Below are 18,476 nucleotides of genomic sequence, written 5' to 3' on the forward strand. Positions count from 1 at the left end.
ATAAAAACACTGATGCACCAAGAGAGAGAGAGAATAAAAACACTGATGCACCCAGAGAGAGAAAAAAACACTGATGCACCAAGAGAATAAAAACACTGATGCACCCAGAGAGAGAAGAAAAAACACTGATGCACCCAGAGAGAGAGAATAAAAACACTGATGCACCCACTGAGAGAGAGAATAAAAACACTCATGCACCCAGAGAGAGAGAATACAAACACTGATGCACCCAGAGAGAGAGAATAAAAACACTGATGCACCCAGAGAGAGAGAATAAAAACACTAATGCACCAAGAGAGAGAGAGAATAAAAACACTGATGCACCAGAGAGAGAGAATAAAAACACTGATGCACCAAGAAGAGAGAGAGAATAAAAACACTGATGCACCCAGAGAGAGAGAATAAAAACACTGATGCACCAAGAGAGAGAGAATAAAAACAGATGCACCAAGAGAATAAAAACACTGATGCACCCAGAGAGAGAATAAAAGAGAGAGAATAAAAACACTGATGCACCCAGAGAGAGATAATAAAAACACTGATGCAAGAGAGAGAGAATAAAAACACTGATGCACCCAGAGAGAGAGAATAAAAACACTGATGCAGAGAGAGAGAAAAAAACACTGATGCACCCAGAGAGAGAATAAAAACCTGATGCACCCAGAGAGAGAATAAAAACACTGATGAGAGAGAGAATAAAAACACTGATGCACCCCCACTGAGAGAGAGAATAAAAACACTGATGCACCCAAAGAGAGAGAGAATAAAAAAACACTGATGCACCCACCCTGATGAGAGAGAGAATAAAAACACTGATGCACCCAGAGAGAGAGAATAAAAACACTGATGCACAAGAGAGAGAATAAAAACCCATGCACCCCAGAGAGAGAATAAAAACACTGATGCACCCAGAGAGAGAGAATAAAAAATGATGCACCAGAGAGAGAATAAAAACACTGATGCACCCAGAGAGAGAGAATAAAAACACTGATGCACCCAGAGAGAGAGAATAAAAACACTGATGCACCAAGAGAGACTGATAGAGAATAAAAACACTGATGCACCCAGAGAGAGAGAATAAAAACACTGATGCACCAAGAGAGAGAATAAAAACACTGATGCACCAAGAGAGAGAATAAAAACACTGATGCACCCAGAGAGAGAGAATAAAAACACTGATGCACCCAAAGAGAGAGAATAAAAACACTGATGCACCCAGAGAGAGAGAATAAAAACACTGATGCACCAAGAGAGAGAGAGAATAAAAACACTGATGCACCAAGAGAGAGAGAGAATAAAAACACTGATGCACCAAGAGAGAGAATAAAAACACTGATGCACCCAGAGAGAGAGAATAAAAACACTGATGCACCCAGAGAGAGAGAATAAAAACACTGATGCACCCAGAGAGAGAGAATAAAAACACTGATGAGAGAGAGAATAAAAACACTGATGCACCAGAGAATAAAAACAGAGAGAGAGAATAAAAACACTGATGCACCCAGAGAGAGAATAAAAACACTGATGCACCCAGAGAGAGAGAATAAAAACACTGATGCACCCAGAGAGAGAAGAGAAGAATAAAAACACTGATGCACCCAGAGAGAGAATAAAAACACTGATGCACCCAAAGAGAGAGAATAATGCACCCAGAGAGAATAAAAACACTGATGCACCCAGAGAGAGATAAAAACACTGATGCACCAAGAGAGAGAGAGAATAAAAACACTGATGCACCCAGAGAGAGAATAAAAACACTGATGCACCCACTGATGCACCCAAGAGAGAGAATAAAAACACTGATGCACCAGAGAGAGAGAGAATAAAAACACTGATGCACCCAGAGAGAGAGAGAGAATAAAAACACTGATGCACCCAGAGAGAGAATAAAAACACTGATGAGAGAGAGAATAAAAACACTGATGCACCCAGAGAGAGAGAATAAAAACACTGATGCACCCAGAGAGAGAATAAAAACACTGATGCACCAAGAGAGAGAGAGAAAAAAACACTGATGCACCCAGAGAGAGAGAATAAAAACACTGATGCACCCAGAGAGAGAGAGAATAAAAACACTGATGCACCCAGAGAGAGAGAATAAAAACACTGATGCACCCAGAGAGAGAGAATAAAAACACTGATGCACCAGAGAGAGAGAGAATAAAAACACTGATGCACCCAGAGAGAGAGAATAAAAACACTGATGCACCAAGAGAGAGAAATAAAAACACTGATGCACCCAGAGAGAGAATAAAAACACTGATGCACCAGAGAGAGAGAGAATAAAAACAATAAAAACACTGATGCACCCAGAGAGAGAGAGAATAAAAACACTGATGCACCAGAGAGAGAGAATAAAAAAAACACTGATGCACCCAGAGAGAGAGAATAAAAACACTGATGCACCCAGAGACTGATAAGAATAAAAACACTGATGCACCAAGAGAGAGAATAAAAACACTGATGCACCAAGAGAGAGAGAATAAAAACACTGATGCACCAAGAGAGAGAGAAGAAAAAACACTGATGCACCCAGAGAGAGAGAATAAAAACACTGATGCACCCAGAGAGAGAATAAAAACACTGATGCACCCAGAGAGAGAGAATAAAAACACTGATGCCAGAGAGAGAGAATAAAAACACTGATGCACCCAGAGAGAGAGAATAAAAACACTGATGCACCCAGAGAGAGAGAATAAAAACACTGATGCACCCAGAGAGAGAGAATAAAAACACTGATGCACCCAGAGAGAGAGAATAAAAACACTGATGCACCCAGAGAGAGAGAATAAAAACACTAATGCACCAGAGAGAGAGAATAAAAACACTGAGAGAGAGAATAAAAACACTGATGCACCCAGAGAGAGAGAATAAAAACACTGATGCACCAAGAGAGAGAGAGAATAAAAACACTGATGCACCCAGAGAGAGAGAGAATAAAAACACTGATGCACCCAGAGAGAGAGAATAAAAACACTGATGCACCAAGAGAGAGAGAATAAAAACACTGATGCACCAGAGAGAGAGAGAATAAAAACACTGATGCACCCAGAGAGAGATAATAAAAACACTGATGCACCAAGAGAGAGAGAGAGAATAAAAACACTGATGCACCCAGAGAGAGAGAATAAAAACACTGATGCAGAGAGAGAGAATAAAAACACTGATGCACCCAAGAGAGAGAGAATAAAAACACCATGCACCCAGAGAGAGAGAATAAAAACACTGATGCACCCAGAGAGAGAGAATAAAAACACTGATGCACCCAGAGAGAGAGAATAAAAACACTGATGCACCCAGAGAGAGAGAATAAAAACACTGATGCACCCAGAGAGAGAATAAAAACACTGATGCACCAGAGAGAGAGAATAAAAACACTGATGCACCCAGAGAGAGAGAATAAAAACACTGATGCACCCAGAGAGAGAGAATAAAAACACTGATGCACCCAGAGAGAGAGAATAAAAACACTGATGCACCAAGAGAGAGAATAAAAACACTGATGCACCCAGAGAGAGAGAATAAAAACACTGATGCACCCAGAGAGAGAGAGAGAGAAAAAACACTGATGCACCCAGAGAGAGAGAATAAAAACAGAGAGAGAATAAAAACACTGATGCACAAGAGAGAGAGAGAGAATAAAAACACTGATGCACCCAGAGAGAGAGAATAAAAACACTGATGCACCCAGAGAGAGAGAATAAAAACACTGATGAGAATAAAAACACTGATGCACCCAAGAGAGAGAATAAAAACACTGATGCACCAGAGAGAAGAGAATAAAAACACTGATGCACCCAAGAGAGAGAATAAAAACACTGATGCACCAAGAGAGAGAATAAAAACACTGATGCACCCAGAGAGAGAGAATAAAAACACTGATGCACCCAGAGAGAGAATAAAAACACTGATGCACCAAAGAGAGAGAATAAAAACACTGATGCACCCAGAGAGAGAGAGAATAAAAACACTGATGCACCCAGAATAAAAACACTGAGAGAGAGAATAAAAACAGAGAGAGAATAAAAACACTGATGCACCCAGAGAGAGAGAATAAAAACACTGATGCACCCAGAGAGAGAGAATAAAAACACTGATGCACCAAGAGAGAGAGAATAAAAACCCAGAGAGAGAGAATAAAAACACTGATGCACCAAGAGAGAGAGAGAATAAAAACACTGATGCACCAAGAGAGAGAGAATAAAAACACTGATGCACCCAGAGAGAGAGAATAAAAACACTGATGCACCCAGAGAGAGAGAGAATAAAAACACTGATGCACCCAAAGAGAGAGAATAAAAACACTGATGCACCCAAGAGAGAGAGAATAAAAACACTGATGCACCCAGAGAGAGAGAATAAAAACACTGATGCACCAGAGAGAGAGAATAAAAACAGATGAGAGAGAATAAAAACACTGATGCACCCAAGAGAGAGAATAAAAACACTGATGAGATAATAAAAACACTGATGCACCCAGAGAGAGAATAAAAACACTGATGCACCCAGAGAGAGAGAATAAAAACACTGATGAGAGAGAGAATAAAAACACTGATGCACCAAGAGAGAGAGAGAATAAAAACAAACAGAGAGAGAATAAAAACACTGATGAGAATAAAAACACTGATGCACCCAGAGAGAGAGAATAAAAACACTGATGCACCAAGAGAGAGAAGAAAAAACACTGATGCACCCAAGAGAGAGAGAATAAAAACACTGAGAGAGAGAGAATAAAAACACTGATGCACCCAGAGAGAGAATAAAAACACTGATGCACCAGAGAGAGAGAATAAAAACACTGATGCACCAAGAGAGAGAGAATAAAAACACTGATGCACCCAGAGAGAGAATAAAAACACTGATGCACCCAGAGAGAGAGAATAAAAAAATGCACCAGAGAGAGAGAGAGAATAAAAACACTGATGCACCCAGAGAGAGAATAAAAACACTGATGCACCCAGAGAGAGAGAATAAAAACACTGATGCACCCAGAGAGAGAGAATAAAAACACTGATGCACCAAGAAGAGAGAGAATAAAAACACTGAGAGAGAGAGAATAAAAACACTGATGCACCAAGAGAGAGAGAGAATAAAAACACTGATGCACCCAGAGAGAGAGAGAGAATAAAAACACTGATGCACCAAGAGAGAGAGAGAATAAAAACACTGATGCACCAAGAGAGAGAGAGAGAGAGAATAAAAACACTGATGCACTCAGAGAGAGAAAAAACAGCTATCAATTGCACTTATTATACCGGCAGCCAAAACATTTGTATACCACCCAAACCATATCTACAACTAGCAGAGTTATGATTAAGCGGAGCTCCTGCACAGTCATCCATTTCCTCGACAAATCTACAGATAAGATAGTGGTAGGAAATGTTATCTAAAGGTTGTGCAAGAAAAATATGATCACGTCCAAAAACAAAAAATCACACGACTGTGGAGAAGAGAACTTGATTTAGCAAAACTATCTACATGTCCTCTGTAAATGATTGCAAAACAAAATAGACAAGTGATTTTTTATATTATGATTTCATATAAAACAACAGTCACACATCAGAGATATGAAGTCAGTCAATTACATGAAGTATGTGTCATACATCTTTGGCCTTTTTATACACAAGACTTCACACTATAATTTCAATGAGAAAATGTCCTTTGCACTTTGTAATTGCTATGCATAAAAAATAAGCAAAATATGTCTTAGTCCCTATTGCTTCTTTTTTATTAAGATGACAGATATAGCCATGGACCAGTGACATGTTTATAATGTCACATAGGTTTAGAGACAATGTATTGTTGTATGTTAACACAGAAGTGTGTGATCGGTGTCTGATCTGTTAAAACAACATCCATTATTCAGACACTACACACTCCAGTGGAGATAAGGGCCAGTCCACTAACAATTTAACAAAGTGCCCTTGGTAAGGTGATACCTTGTGTGAGAGAAGAGAGCTGATCACTTTTCCTTCTCCATAGTAACCTGAAGGATAGACACATTCAGAATACATCTATACCTGTGTTTTTAACGCCATCCATTTATTTAGGTTTAAAAGCAGCCGTTTCAATGACAGTGATACAGGGAAGAGCAATACAACATGTTGATTTCTTATGACATGTGAGCAGTAACATAAGATCAGTTTTCAAGCATCGAATGACTGACCGATCAAGTCTGTATTGGCATTTCCCTGACACAGGTGGTGAATGCCATCTGAGACGGGCAGGACTCAGGAAACACTCACTGGTATGTGGCATCAGATCACTCCTGCTAAACAACAACATTAGGCTCATATTAAAGGAAGTGGGTCTGGCATTGAAGACTCTCACTACTCTAACTGATAAGGCAGTGGCGGTCCACAGTCTCACACCAAGTCTCACTAAGGAACATTACAGTAGTACATAGAATGAGCAGCACATGTAATTACTATACTCCTGCCATGACATGTCATTACTATACTCCTGCCATGACATGAAATTACTATACTCCTGCCATGATATGCAATTACGATACTCCTGCCATGACATGTATTTACTATACTCCTGCCATGACTTGTAATTACTATACTCCTGCCATGACATGTATTTACTATACTCCTGCCATGAAATGTATTTACTATACTCCTGCCATGACACGTATTTACTATACTCCTGCCATGACATGTAATTACTATACTCCTGCCATGACATGTAATTACTATACTCCTGCCATGACATGTATTTACTATACTCCTGCCATGACATGTAATTACTATACTCCTGCCATGACATGTATTTACTATACTCCTGCCATGACATGTTATCAATATACTCCTGCCATGACATGTAATTACTATACTCCTGCCATGACATGTATTTACTATACTCCTGCCATGACATGTTATCAATATACTCCTGCCATGACATGTAATTACTATACTCCTTCCATGACATGTATTTACTATACTCCTGCCATGACATGTTATCAATATACTCCTGCCATGACATGTAATTACTATACTCCTGCCATGACATGTATTTACTATACTCCTGCCATGACATGTTATCAATATACTCCTGCCATGACATGTAATTACTGTACTCCTGCCATGATATGCAATTACTATACTCCTGCCATGACATGTAATTACTATACTCCTGCCATGATATGCAATTACGATACTCCTGCCATGATATGCAATTACTATACTCCTGCCATGACATGTAATTACTATACTCCTGCCATGATATGCAATTACTATACTCCTGCCATGACATGTAATTACTATACTCCTGCCATGATATGCAATTACGATACTCCTGCCATGATATGCAATTACTATACTCCTGCCATGACATGTAATTACTATACTCCTGCCATGATATGCAATTACTATACTCCTGCCATGACATGTAATTACTATACTCCTGCCATGATATGCAATTACGATACTCCTGCCATGGCATGTATTTACTATACTCCTGCCATGACATGAAATTACTATACTCCTGCCATGACATGAAATTACTATGCTCCTGCCATGATATGCAATTACGATACTCCTGCCATGACATGTATTTACTATACTCCTGCCATGACTTGTAATTACTATACTCCTGCCATGACATGTATTTACTATACCCCTGCCATGACATGACATTACTATACTCTTGCCATGACATTAAATTACTATACTCCTGCCATGACATGTATTTACTATACCCCTGCCATGACATGACATTACTCTACTCTTGCCATGACATTAAATTACTATACTCCTGCCATGACATGTATTTACTATACCCCTGCCATGACATGACATTACTATACTCTTGCCATGACATTAAATTACTATACTCCTGCCATGACATGTATTTACTATACCCCTGCCATGACATGACATTACTATACTCCTGCCATGACTTGTAATTACTATTCTTCTGTCATGACATGTAATTTCTATACTCCTGCCATGACATGTATTTACTATACTCCTGCCATGGCATGTATTTACTATACTCCTGCCATGACATGTATTTACTATACTCCTGCCATGACTTGTAATTACTATTCTTCTGTCATGACATGTAATTACTATACTCCTGCCATGACATGTAATTACTATACTCCAGCCATGATATGCAATTACTATACTCCTGCCATGACATGTAATTACTATACTCCTGCCATGACATGTATTTACTATACTCCAGCCATGACATGTTATCAATATACTCCTGCATTGACATGTCATTACTATACTCCAGCCATGACATGTTATCACTATACTCCTGCATTGACATGTTATCACTATACTCCTGCCATGACATGTATTTAATATACTCCTGCCATGACATGTAATTACTATACTCCTACCATGACATGTCATTACTATACTCCAGCCATGACATGTTATCACTATACTCCTGCATTGACATGTTATCACTATACTCCTGCCATGACATGTATTTACTATACTCCTGCCATGACATGTAATTACTATACTCCTGCCATGACATGTAATTACTATACTTCTGCCATGACATGTAATTACTATACTCCTGCCATGACATGTCATTACTATACTCCAGCCATGACATGTTATCACTATACTCCTGCATTGACATGTTATCACTATACTCCTGCCATGACGTGTATTTACTATACCCCTGCCATGACATGTATTTACTATACTCTTGCCATCATTACTATACTCCAGCCATGACATGTAATCACTATACTACTACTCCACATCTAATACGGCATCTGATAATGGCAATTACTTCAAATGTCCTCTGGCTCTGTCTCTCCCAGCTGATCCTGTCCTCCCTCTCTTCATCTCAGGACTGGATGCAGTTCTTCTTGGAAGGCTTCTTGTGTCCCTTTCCTAAAGGGAAAGGAGAAAAGAAGGGATGAGCCATCAAACAGTCCACGTGAGGTACTATTGCAGACAAATGAAAACCACAAATGGTAGAATATAACAACATACCATCATCCTCTCCTTTGTTGAGGGTCATTAGAGACATACTTCTTTGAGGCAGTTTTGAAGGCTTTTTGTTCTTACATTTCAACAGGGATGGTTTCTCTATCATCTCAAATGAGTCATAAGTGGCAGTGCTATTCGTCTCTGAGACTTTGCAGGTAGAAGAGGGGTTTTGGCGGGTCGGGGAGGGGTTTGGGCAGGTAGGGGAGGGTGTTGAGTGGGTAGGGGAGGGGTTTATGCGGTTAGGGGAGGGTGTTGAGTGGGTAGGGGAGGGGTTTGGGTTGCAAGGGGAGGGGTTGGGTGGGTAGGGGAGGGGGTTCGATGGGCAAGGGAGGGGATTGGGCGGCTAGGGAAGGGAGTTGGGTGGCTAGGGGTGGGGGTTGGGCGGCTAGGGGAAGGGGTTGGGTGGCTAGGTGTGGGGGTTGGGTGGCTAGGGGTGGGGTTGGGCGGCTAGGGGTGGGGGTTGGGCGGCTAGGGGTGGGGGTTGGGCGGCTAGGGGAAGGGGTTGGGTGGCTAGGGGTGGGGGTTGGGTGGCTAGGGGTGGGGGTTGGGTGGCTAGGGGAAGGGGTTGGGTGGCTAGGGGAAGGGGTTGGGTGGCTAGGGGAAGGGGTTGGGTGGCTAGGGGTGGGCGTTGGGTGGCTAGGGGAAGGGGTTGGGCGGGTGGAGGAGGGGCTTGAAGGAGTGGCCCCATCCTCCTCTATAGTCTCACTGTTGTGTTTGGATCCTCTGCCTTTCAGGAAGAGCCTGAAAGAACTGCGTTGTTTCTTTCCACCTAAGGCCTGGTGCTTCTGCGAACCTCCCTTCCCATCCTCCTCATCCTCCACAGTAGAACTGGGGGACTTTGCAGTGACCTTGTCCAGTTCCACACTACTGCCCCCTTTGGCATGGAGTAGCGTTGACAGTCCGTTCCGTCCGAGTCCACCGCCCAGTGAGTCTCTGAGTGTGGAGAGGTCCTGTAAGGACCCAGTGAGGCCGAGACTGTTCCCCACCACCAGAGAATACTTAGGGTTGTGGTATTTATGTGCAGGCACCCTCTGGTCAGCCTGCCCACGAGAGTCCCCTAGAGACACCTGGAAACGGGAGGTGGACATCAACAGGGGCTTGGGGACCACCACCTTCCGTACCGGCGCAGGCATGGGAGGCTTGGTTATGTGGAACTCCTTGTAAAGGTCCACATTCTCAGATACAGCATACATTTCCCTGAAGTCATTGTCGAAGAAGTCCACCACCTGCCCAGACATTACTGTGATGGTGTTCCTGTCCATCCTAGAGGAGCTCCATGTGAAGCTGGAGATGACAGAACAAGAGAGTGAGACAGACTCAAAGCTCAAAGAGTAGGAAAAAAATATTTTTTTGCTCTGGCTGAATGAATGTGAGTGGAAGTGTATGACTGAGAAAATGACTGACCTGTAAGAGCCAAACATAACCTTTTCTCCGTCCACTAGCATGTATTTGGAGCACAGAGAGCCGGGCAGCCTGCCAAATGATAGGGCCAGCCCAGAACCTTTCACCGTTCGCACACGCAGGTTCTGAAAGAGTCACACAGATACCGAGTTAGACAGGTGCCCTTATTACAGTATAAACCATGAGTCAGTGACTATCAGACTTCCAAGTACTGAACAGTATCATATCAAACACTAAGGGAAATTGTGCTGTTACCACCCACGACCAAAGTAAACTTTCAAGGTAAGCAAATCCGAAACTGGTGATGCAAGGGTTGAGTTAAACCCCTTGAGTATACAGTCGAGGCAGGTCTATTTACTGAGCAAGGAATGGGAGAGTTGGAGAGAGTGAAAAAGACTGTCCGAGACATAAACACAGAAACAGACACGTCAGAAGGATGCTACCCTATGCTGTTAACACTTGTTTGGTCAAGGATCAGTTGTTTTCCCCTCAACTATCTAGAGGATTTCAGTTATTCGGATTTGAGCATTAATAAACTCTGTTTCTGTTAAGTTCCACAGGACTGGATTGTTTTCGGCTCAATGAAGAGCAGTTTCTATAAAACAACAATGACAGAGTCTCAACACTGGAAGGGCCTTTCAGAAGCTTATCAACTGATCAAGTTCCACAGGACATTGTTTCGGCTCAATGAAGAGCACACAACACACACACACACACACACACACACACACACACACACACACACACACACACACACACACACACACACACACACACACACACACACACACACACACACACACACACACACACACACACACACACACACACACACACACACACACACACACACACACACACACACTAGGTTATCCAGCATTCCATATAAAATAGGCTAGATCTACTGCACAAGCTTTCATCTACATAGATCAACATCTACAGATGTAGGATCTTAATTTGATCACCATGTTGCAGGAGAACTTTCATGCATTGCAGGACATTTTTGACTTGTGGTGTATTTGAGGTTTAAAGAGGCTTCTCAAGTTTGTAATTTCCACTTTGAAATATCAGACTTGATTGTCCCTTATGTAAAATGTATCAACCCCTACAAAAATGCCCATGAATTATTATCCACATAATAATTCCCATCTCCTGTTGTTGCAGGATTATTTTCCTGCTGTAGCAAACTGGCTCAAATTAAGATCCTACACCAGTATAGACAGTGTGCCAATATGGATGATAATAAAAGAATAGGCCAGAGGAATAGTAATATTCTGTTTTTTACTGCCAAGAAGTTGAGGCTGCACTTTCCGTTCACATGACACTCTGCTATTTACATGGTAATGACATGGTAATACCATAGCTAACTATCACTTGTTCCTGTTTGTTTGTTGCCTACTGCCTGCCAAAGCATCCCTGTCTTACCCGTAGATGCAGAGCAGTGACCTGTAAACGAGTGCACATATCCAGGAAGTGGGGCATACCACGAGCCTCCAGTATGATGTACACAGCCACCCCTCGTCTCTGTGCTGCGTCCAATAGGTCCTGAAGGATCTGCAGGTCTGTAAGGTGGTCCATGACCACGGCTACTACCTGAGGATCACACATAGGACTGTTATAGAGGAAGAACAGAGGGGGATGATATCTCTGTATCAAATCAAATTGTATTTCTCACATGCGCTGAATACAACAGGTAGACCTTACTATGAAATGCTTACTTGCAAACCCTTAACCAACAATTCAGTTCAAGAAAGAGAGATAAGAAAAGATTTACTAAATAAACTAAAGTGAGAAAAAAATGATTGTAATCTAAAAGTAACACAAGAAAATGACATAACAATAACAAAGCTATATACAGGGGGTGGATTTGAAGGACTCAAAGCAGGAGACTTGTGGTTCAATTTCTCGAGTAAGATTAGAATCTCCCTAATTAACTGGAAAAACGAGTTGAGCCAAAATGTCAAGATTTATTTTCTTATGACAACTTTTCCACTTCAATCCAAACAGAAGTATGTCAAAATATTTGAGAGGCTTGAGGTGACTGATAAATCTGATTAATAATACCAGACTAGTTGATATTAACAAAGATCAGAGAGGACAAAGGAAAGGCAAAAGTGTAAATTCAATAAATAACCCAGACACCTCACACACACGTGCGCACACACAATCATATACCGGTACACACACACACAGACACACACAGACCCACAACCACACACACACAATAGAGGTCGATTTTCAAGCCGATACCGATGAATCTGACGATTTTTTACATTTATTTGTAAAAATGACAATTACAACAATACTGAATGAACACTTATTTTAACTTAATATAATACATCAATAAAAATCCATTTAGCCTCAAATAAATAATTAAAAATGTTCAATTTGGTTTAAATAATGCAAAAACAAAGTGTTGGAGAAGAAAGTAAAAGTGCAATATGTGCCATGTAAGAAAGCTACCGTTTAAATTCCTTGCTCAGAACATGAGAACAAATGAAAGCTGGTGGTTCCTTTTAACATGAGTCTTCAATATTACCAGGTAAGAAGTTTTAGGTTGTAGTTATTATAGGAATTATAGGACTATTTCCCTCTATACCATTTGTATTTCATTAACCTTTGATTATTGGATGTTATTATAGGCACTTTAGTATTGCCAGTGTAACAGTATAGCTTCCGTCCCTCTCCTCGCTCCCACATGGGCTCGAACCAGGAACACAACGACAACAGCCACCCTCGAAGCAGCGTAACCCATGCAGATCAAGGGGAACAACTACTCCAAGTCTCAGAGCAACTGACGTTTGAAACGCACCCCGTTAACTAGCTAGCCATTTAACATTGGTTACACCAGCCTAATCTCAGGAGTTGATAGGCTTGAAATCATAAACAGCTGCTGGCAAACGCACAAAAGTGCTGTTTGAATGAATGCTTACGAGCCTGCTGGTGTCTACATTCGCTCAGTCAGACTGCTCTATCAAATCATAGACTTAGTTATAACATGATAACACACAGAAATACAAGCCGTAGGTCATTAATATCATCCAAACTCTCATCTCGAAAACAAGACGTTTATTCTTTCAGTGAAATACGGAACCGTTCCGTATTTCATCTAACATGTGGCATCCATAAGTCTAAATATTCCTGTTACATTGCACAACCTTCAATGTTATGTCATAATTACGTAAAATTCAAATTAGGCAAATTAGGCAGCCCAAACTGTTGCTTATTCACTGACTCTGCGTGCAATGAACGCAAGAGAAGTGACACAATTTCACCTGGTTAATATTGACTGCTAACCTGGATTTCTTTTAGCTAAATATGCAGGTTTAAAAATATATGCTTCTGTGTATTGATTTTAAGAAAGGCATTGATGTTTATGGTTAGGTACACGTTGGAGCAACGATATGCACCGCATCGATTATATGCAACGCAGGACACGCTAGATAAACTAGTAATATCATCAACCATGTGTAGTTAACTAGTGATTATGATTGATTGATTGTTTTTTATAAGATAAGTTTAATGCTAGCTAGCAACTTATCTTGGTTTACTGCATTCGAATAACAGGCAGTCTCCTCGTGGAGTGCAATGTAATCAGGTGGTTAGAGCGTTGGACTCGTTAACTGTAAGGTTGCAAGATTGAATCCCCCTAGCTGACAAGTTAAAAATGTGTTGTTCTGCTCCTGAACGAGGCAGTTAACCCACTGTTCCTAGGCCGTCATTGAAAATAAACATGTGTTCTTAACTGACTTGCCGAGTTAAATAAAGATTAAATAAATGTGTAAAATAAATGTACAAAATTAATCGGCCAAATCGGTGTCCAAAAATACCGGTTTCCAATTGTTATGAAAACTTGAAATCGGCCCTAATTAATCGGTCGACCTCTAACACACAGACGTACGACCACACACAACCACACACACACACACACACACACACACACACACACACACACACACACACACACACACACACACACACACACACACACACACACACACACACACACACACACACACACACACACACACACACACACACACACACACACACAGTTATTGAAATGTAAATCCTATAATCCTTGAATTCATTTAGGTAAAAACAGAACTGGTTGTCTTTAAGGAGCACAGCCTTTGCATGTGAAGAAATGTGAGCACTGGTGCATTACTATGACCTAGTCCTGTACCACACTAGGATAAGGCAGTCTAATGCTCTCTGTCGTATGCTGACAGTGGTAAAGGAGTGGTGATGACAAAATATTGGACAGTGAAGGCCTTTTTATAGTAAGGCTAGAGTCACTTCCTGGCTTGTCCTTTATTTTCTATTTTTTGTATCTTTATTTTAACAGGCAGGTCAATTAAGAACAAATTCATATTTAAAATGACGGCCTGTCAACGATTTCAGTTTGTTTAGTTCATTGACATACCTAGTCATATGCACACAGAACAGCTGGTCACGGGTTTGTCTTCCCTGTCAGTAGATCATTAACCTGTCTCAAGGAGTGAACGATGACCCATCATTTGCATTGTTCTCAGTGAAATACCATCTTCTGGTATTTTGTCATTAGTCCACTGTTGAAACAGTCCCACAATCTTGTGCATCATCATGATGATGTGGAAAATAACACTTTGCTTCTTGAAAGTTCAATATCTTGAAAACTTGACTGCTGACAAGCAAAACATTTTGGGACTGTGTCAACAGTGGACTAAGGAAGAGCCAGAAACCGGATATGGACAAGAATCAACTTTGCATGTACGAGGATAAAAAATATGAACATTGAGATTGCATGAAATGGAGATAAAATGTGAATGTAAAGTGAGTATGCATTATTCCATTGTTCCAGAGAAGTTAACTGTAACTTGGTCAAACACTCCAGTCTCTTATCTGGATTTGGGCTACTTACACCCACAGTGTTTAAGCTCAAGTTTGCATGCTTATCTCCTTGCCCTGTAGCCGTGTCCTCCTGTGCCAAGCTTAACCCCGGAGTTATGCGTGTTCTTCCTCCTGACATTTAGTCCCAGGCAGCATGACTGACAGGTTACACAGCCATTTAGAGGGGGAGGGACTCTTGATGGAGTGAGTTGAATTACAGTGGACGTGGGAGGAGAAAGCGTCGTGTGGATGTGTTTTTAAACACTGACGTGAGGCTGGGGAAACACTTTTGAATGACTTGTTACAGGTTCTGATGTGAAACTGTCTGACATTTAGAACTGTGAAATGTTTGGCCTTTCCAGCTCCTCCACATGGGGCGTTGCGTGTTACAACATGCCTATCTACTGCATTTGTTCCATCCAGTTAGAGATCTACTGTGAACATTCATTTCAAAACTCCTGTTAACTGTTGATAATTCATTGTAGAACGTAATGACGTGATGAAGGGGAGAAAATGAAGACGATTGAGATTAACATATCAGTGTTCTATATCTATGATAATAACAACATAACATAAATCAATAGTTAATCATCAAACAATGGTCAATTATGTCATCGTTTCATTTCATAATAAAATCAAAATAGAAGTAGATGTTTTACATTGTTGCTAATCGCCTTGGTTCATTTTACAGTACGACTCCTCAAGTACGACTCCTCAGTTGAGCCAGGACCTGGCTGTTCTAAGCCTTTATGGACACACATCTCTTGTTGAATTCACATGACTGTCAAAGTCAAGGGGTATGAATACTTTCTGAGGACACTGTAGGTGAATGAAGAACAATTAGTCACGTTACCCTTTCTCTTTTTTTTCTTTTTTAACCTTTATTTAACAAGGCAAGTCAGTTAAGAAAAAATCGTATTTGTAATGACAGCCTAGGAACAGTGGGTTAACTGGTCTAGGAACAGTGGGTTAACTGGTCTATGAACAGTGGGTTAACTGGTCTAGGAACAGTGGGTTAACTGCCTTGTTCAGGGGCAGAACAACAGATTTTTACCTTGTGAGATCAGGATTTGATCTAGCAACCTTTTGGTTACTGGTCCAATGCTCTAAGCACTAGGCTACCTGAGAAGTAACCAAGCAGGTAATAAAACCTCATGTCAAAAAAAGGAGGTGTATGTAGCGACTGTAGTAACTCCACTGACAAATTCAGACCTGATAAATAGGCCACTAGAACTGACACTAACTATCCTATGTAGTGTTGAGAAGTTTACATTGAATTATTATTATTATTTATTATTATATTAATTAACAGAACCCATTTTATAACTTGTCAAGATGAAGAACACAAATGCATGATTCAGGGTCATGCTGACTCAGGATTCAAAGTCATTTGTAAACTGTTCTGAGCTACAAAGAATGAGAGGGAACAATGTGAGGGCATCACTCAATCATTTAGGGCAGAGAAGAAATGATTTAAATGACGTTGTTCACGTGTAATATGCCGTTATCAATTTATATTAGAACTGGAATTACCTTGTTTGATTCTTGAATGAGTCTCCTGACAACCTCTTTTATATGGGGGCCCTTGTTTTTGGGTGGGTGCGTGTGAACGGATACTCGAGTGACACCTTTATAGAAACTAGTGCTGCCTGGCCAGCCGATGTCAAGCGGCGGGACATCCGTGTCCGACATCTGAGGCCAGTATGTGGAGTGGACCCCCGAGTCTGCATTGGACTCCTGAGCCTTTTCATATTCGCCCTTCTCGGACTCACTATCGGAATCATATTCATCAAAAGTTTTTCGAATCCATTTAATCTCGCGGGCGGATAGAAAGTCTCTGACGTTGTCCTCTTTCAGTCGCATCTTGAACGCGCCATCACCGTTCTTCAATAGTTGCTCGAGCGCGGCTCGATGCTCCTCGCAGTAGTAGAACTCTGCTTTGGATTCGGGTATCTTTTCGTTGACATGATCTTCGTCCATGCACAGAAGCTGAGACTCGGCCATAGCAGCGGTATCCGGAATTTTTCCAACCGTTAATTCTTCCTTCCCCCGCAGTTCTCTTTGCATACACCTTTACCTGTAGGTGTTGGGCGCGTACACAGGTGACGTTCAAGAGGTAGGGGGAGGAGTTCTAAACTGTTATAATCTGTTTCAAATGTCAAGTTTTATTGTCACGTGCACAAGAAAAGTGAAATGGCTTTCTTGCAAACTCTGCAGTTTCGATAATGCCCAACAATGCAGTAATCGATATTAAGTAGTAGGTTTACTATAAAACAAGGAACAATAATCACAAAATAACAAAGACGGCAGCCATAGAGTACGGCGCCATCTTTGTGTGGGGTTGAGGTAATTCTTGCATGGAGAATGTGATTATTTTGAATTTCCATAAAGGCCAACCAAGAATTGAGTGGTGTCACGTAAAGCACATTGGTACTGTAGTGTATAGGCTTGTAGGTTTGACATAGAACTCAATACAGATAAATTAGCCTACATGATGTTGTAATGTCTAGCCAACTAAAATGAAATGACTCAAAGCAAAAACCAAAACAGTTCAATTCCAAATGTATTTATCAGACCCTGTGCTTCGGATACTTTTCTTGGATGCTCTGGTTCTGTGACATACATTTTAACAAAAGCATTTGGTCACAGGTCAGCAGTGTTGGGGAAGCTACTCTGAAAATATACAGTACCAGTCAAAAGTTTGGACACACCTACTCATTGCAGGGTTTTATTTATTTTACTATTTTCTACATTGTAGATTAATAGTGAAGACATCAAAACTATGAAATAACACAAAGGGAATCATGTAGTAACCAAAAAAGTGTTAAAATAATAAAAATAGATTTGAGATTCTTCACATCTGGTTCCCTTTGCCTTGATGACAGGTTTGCACACTTGGCATTCTCTCAACCAGCTTCATGAGGTAGTCACCTGGAATGCATTTCACTTAACAGGCGTGCCTTGTAAAAAGTTCATTTGTGGAATTTCTTTCCTTCTCAATGTGTTTGAGCCAGTCAATTGTGTTGTGACAAGGTAGGAGTGGTATACAGAATATAGCCTTATTTGGCAAAAGACCAAGTCCATATTATGGCATGAACAGCTCAAATAAGCAAAGAGAAATTACAGTTCATCATTACTTTGACATGAAGGTTAGTCAATCCGGAAAATGTCAAGAACATTTAATGTTTCAGAGTGAAGGAAAAGCAGCCAACAAGTGCTCAGTGTCACAACTTCCGC

The 18,476-nt window shown here is 40.8% G+C and overlaps 2 protein-coding genes across 2 annotated transcripts; both read right to left on the reverse strand.

Annotated features, from left to right (window-relative positions):
- Positions 1-5,510: 5,510 nt before the first annotated feature.
- LOC123999975 lies at positions 5,511-9,241 on the reverse strand. The gene is made up of 2 exons (XM_046306034.1): positions 8,970-9,241; positions 5,511-8,867 (listed from the first exon to the last, which is right to left on the reverse strand). The coding sequence occupies exon 2, from the start codon at positions 7,714-7,716 to the stop codon at positions 6,391-6,393; it is 1,326 nt and encodes a 441-aa protein (XP_046161990.1). The 5' UTR covers positions 7,717-8,867; positions 8,970-9,241; the 3' UTR covers positions 5,511-6,390.
- LOC123998999 (protein FAM83F-like) lies at positions 9,206-18,006 on the reverse strand. Its single transcript, XM_046304303.1, has 4 exons — positions 16,773-18,006; positions 11,793-11,960; positions 10,371-10,492; positions 9,206-10,250 (listed from the first exon to the last, which is right to left on the reverse strand). Exons 1-4 carry the CDS (start codon positions 17,304-17,306, stop codon positions 9,206-9,208), a joined length of 1,869 nt encoding a protein of 622 aa, XP_046160259.1. The 5' UTR covers positions 17,307-18,006.
- Between the last annotated feature and the right edge of the window lie 470 nt (positions 18,007-18,476).

This window comes from Oncorhynchus gorbuscha, linkage group LG16 (genome assembly GCF_021184085.1).
Source record: "Oncorhynchus gorbuscha isolate QuinsamMale2020 ecotype Even-year linkage group LG16, OgorEven_v1.0, whole genome shotgun sequence".
NCBI lineage: Eukaryota > Metazoa > Chordata > Actinopteri > Salmoniformes > Salmonidae > Oncorhynchus > Oncorhynchus gorbuscha.

What these genes read in the sequence shown, in the direction of transcription:
- LOC123999975 (XM_046306034.1), bottom strand. Translation starts at nt 7,716, where the DNA reads ATGTCATGGCAGGGGTATAGTAAATACATGTCATGGCAGGAGTATAGT.
- LOC123998999 (XM_046304303.1), bottom strand. Translation starts at nt 17,306, where the DNA reads ATGCAAAGAGAACTGCGGGGGAAGGAAGAATTAACGGTTGGAAAAATT. An exon ending in TCATTCAAGAATCAAACAAG is followed by an intron (nt 11,961 to 16,772) that starts GTAATTCCAGTT and finishes TGTGATCCTCAG; the next exon opens with GTAGTAGCCGTGGTCATGGA. An exon ending in GTTATGTTTGGCTCTTACAG is followed by an intron (nt 10,251 to 10,370) that starts GTCAGTCATTTT and finishes TGTCATCTCCAG; the next exon opens with CTTCACATGGAGCTCCTCTA.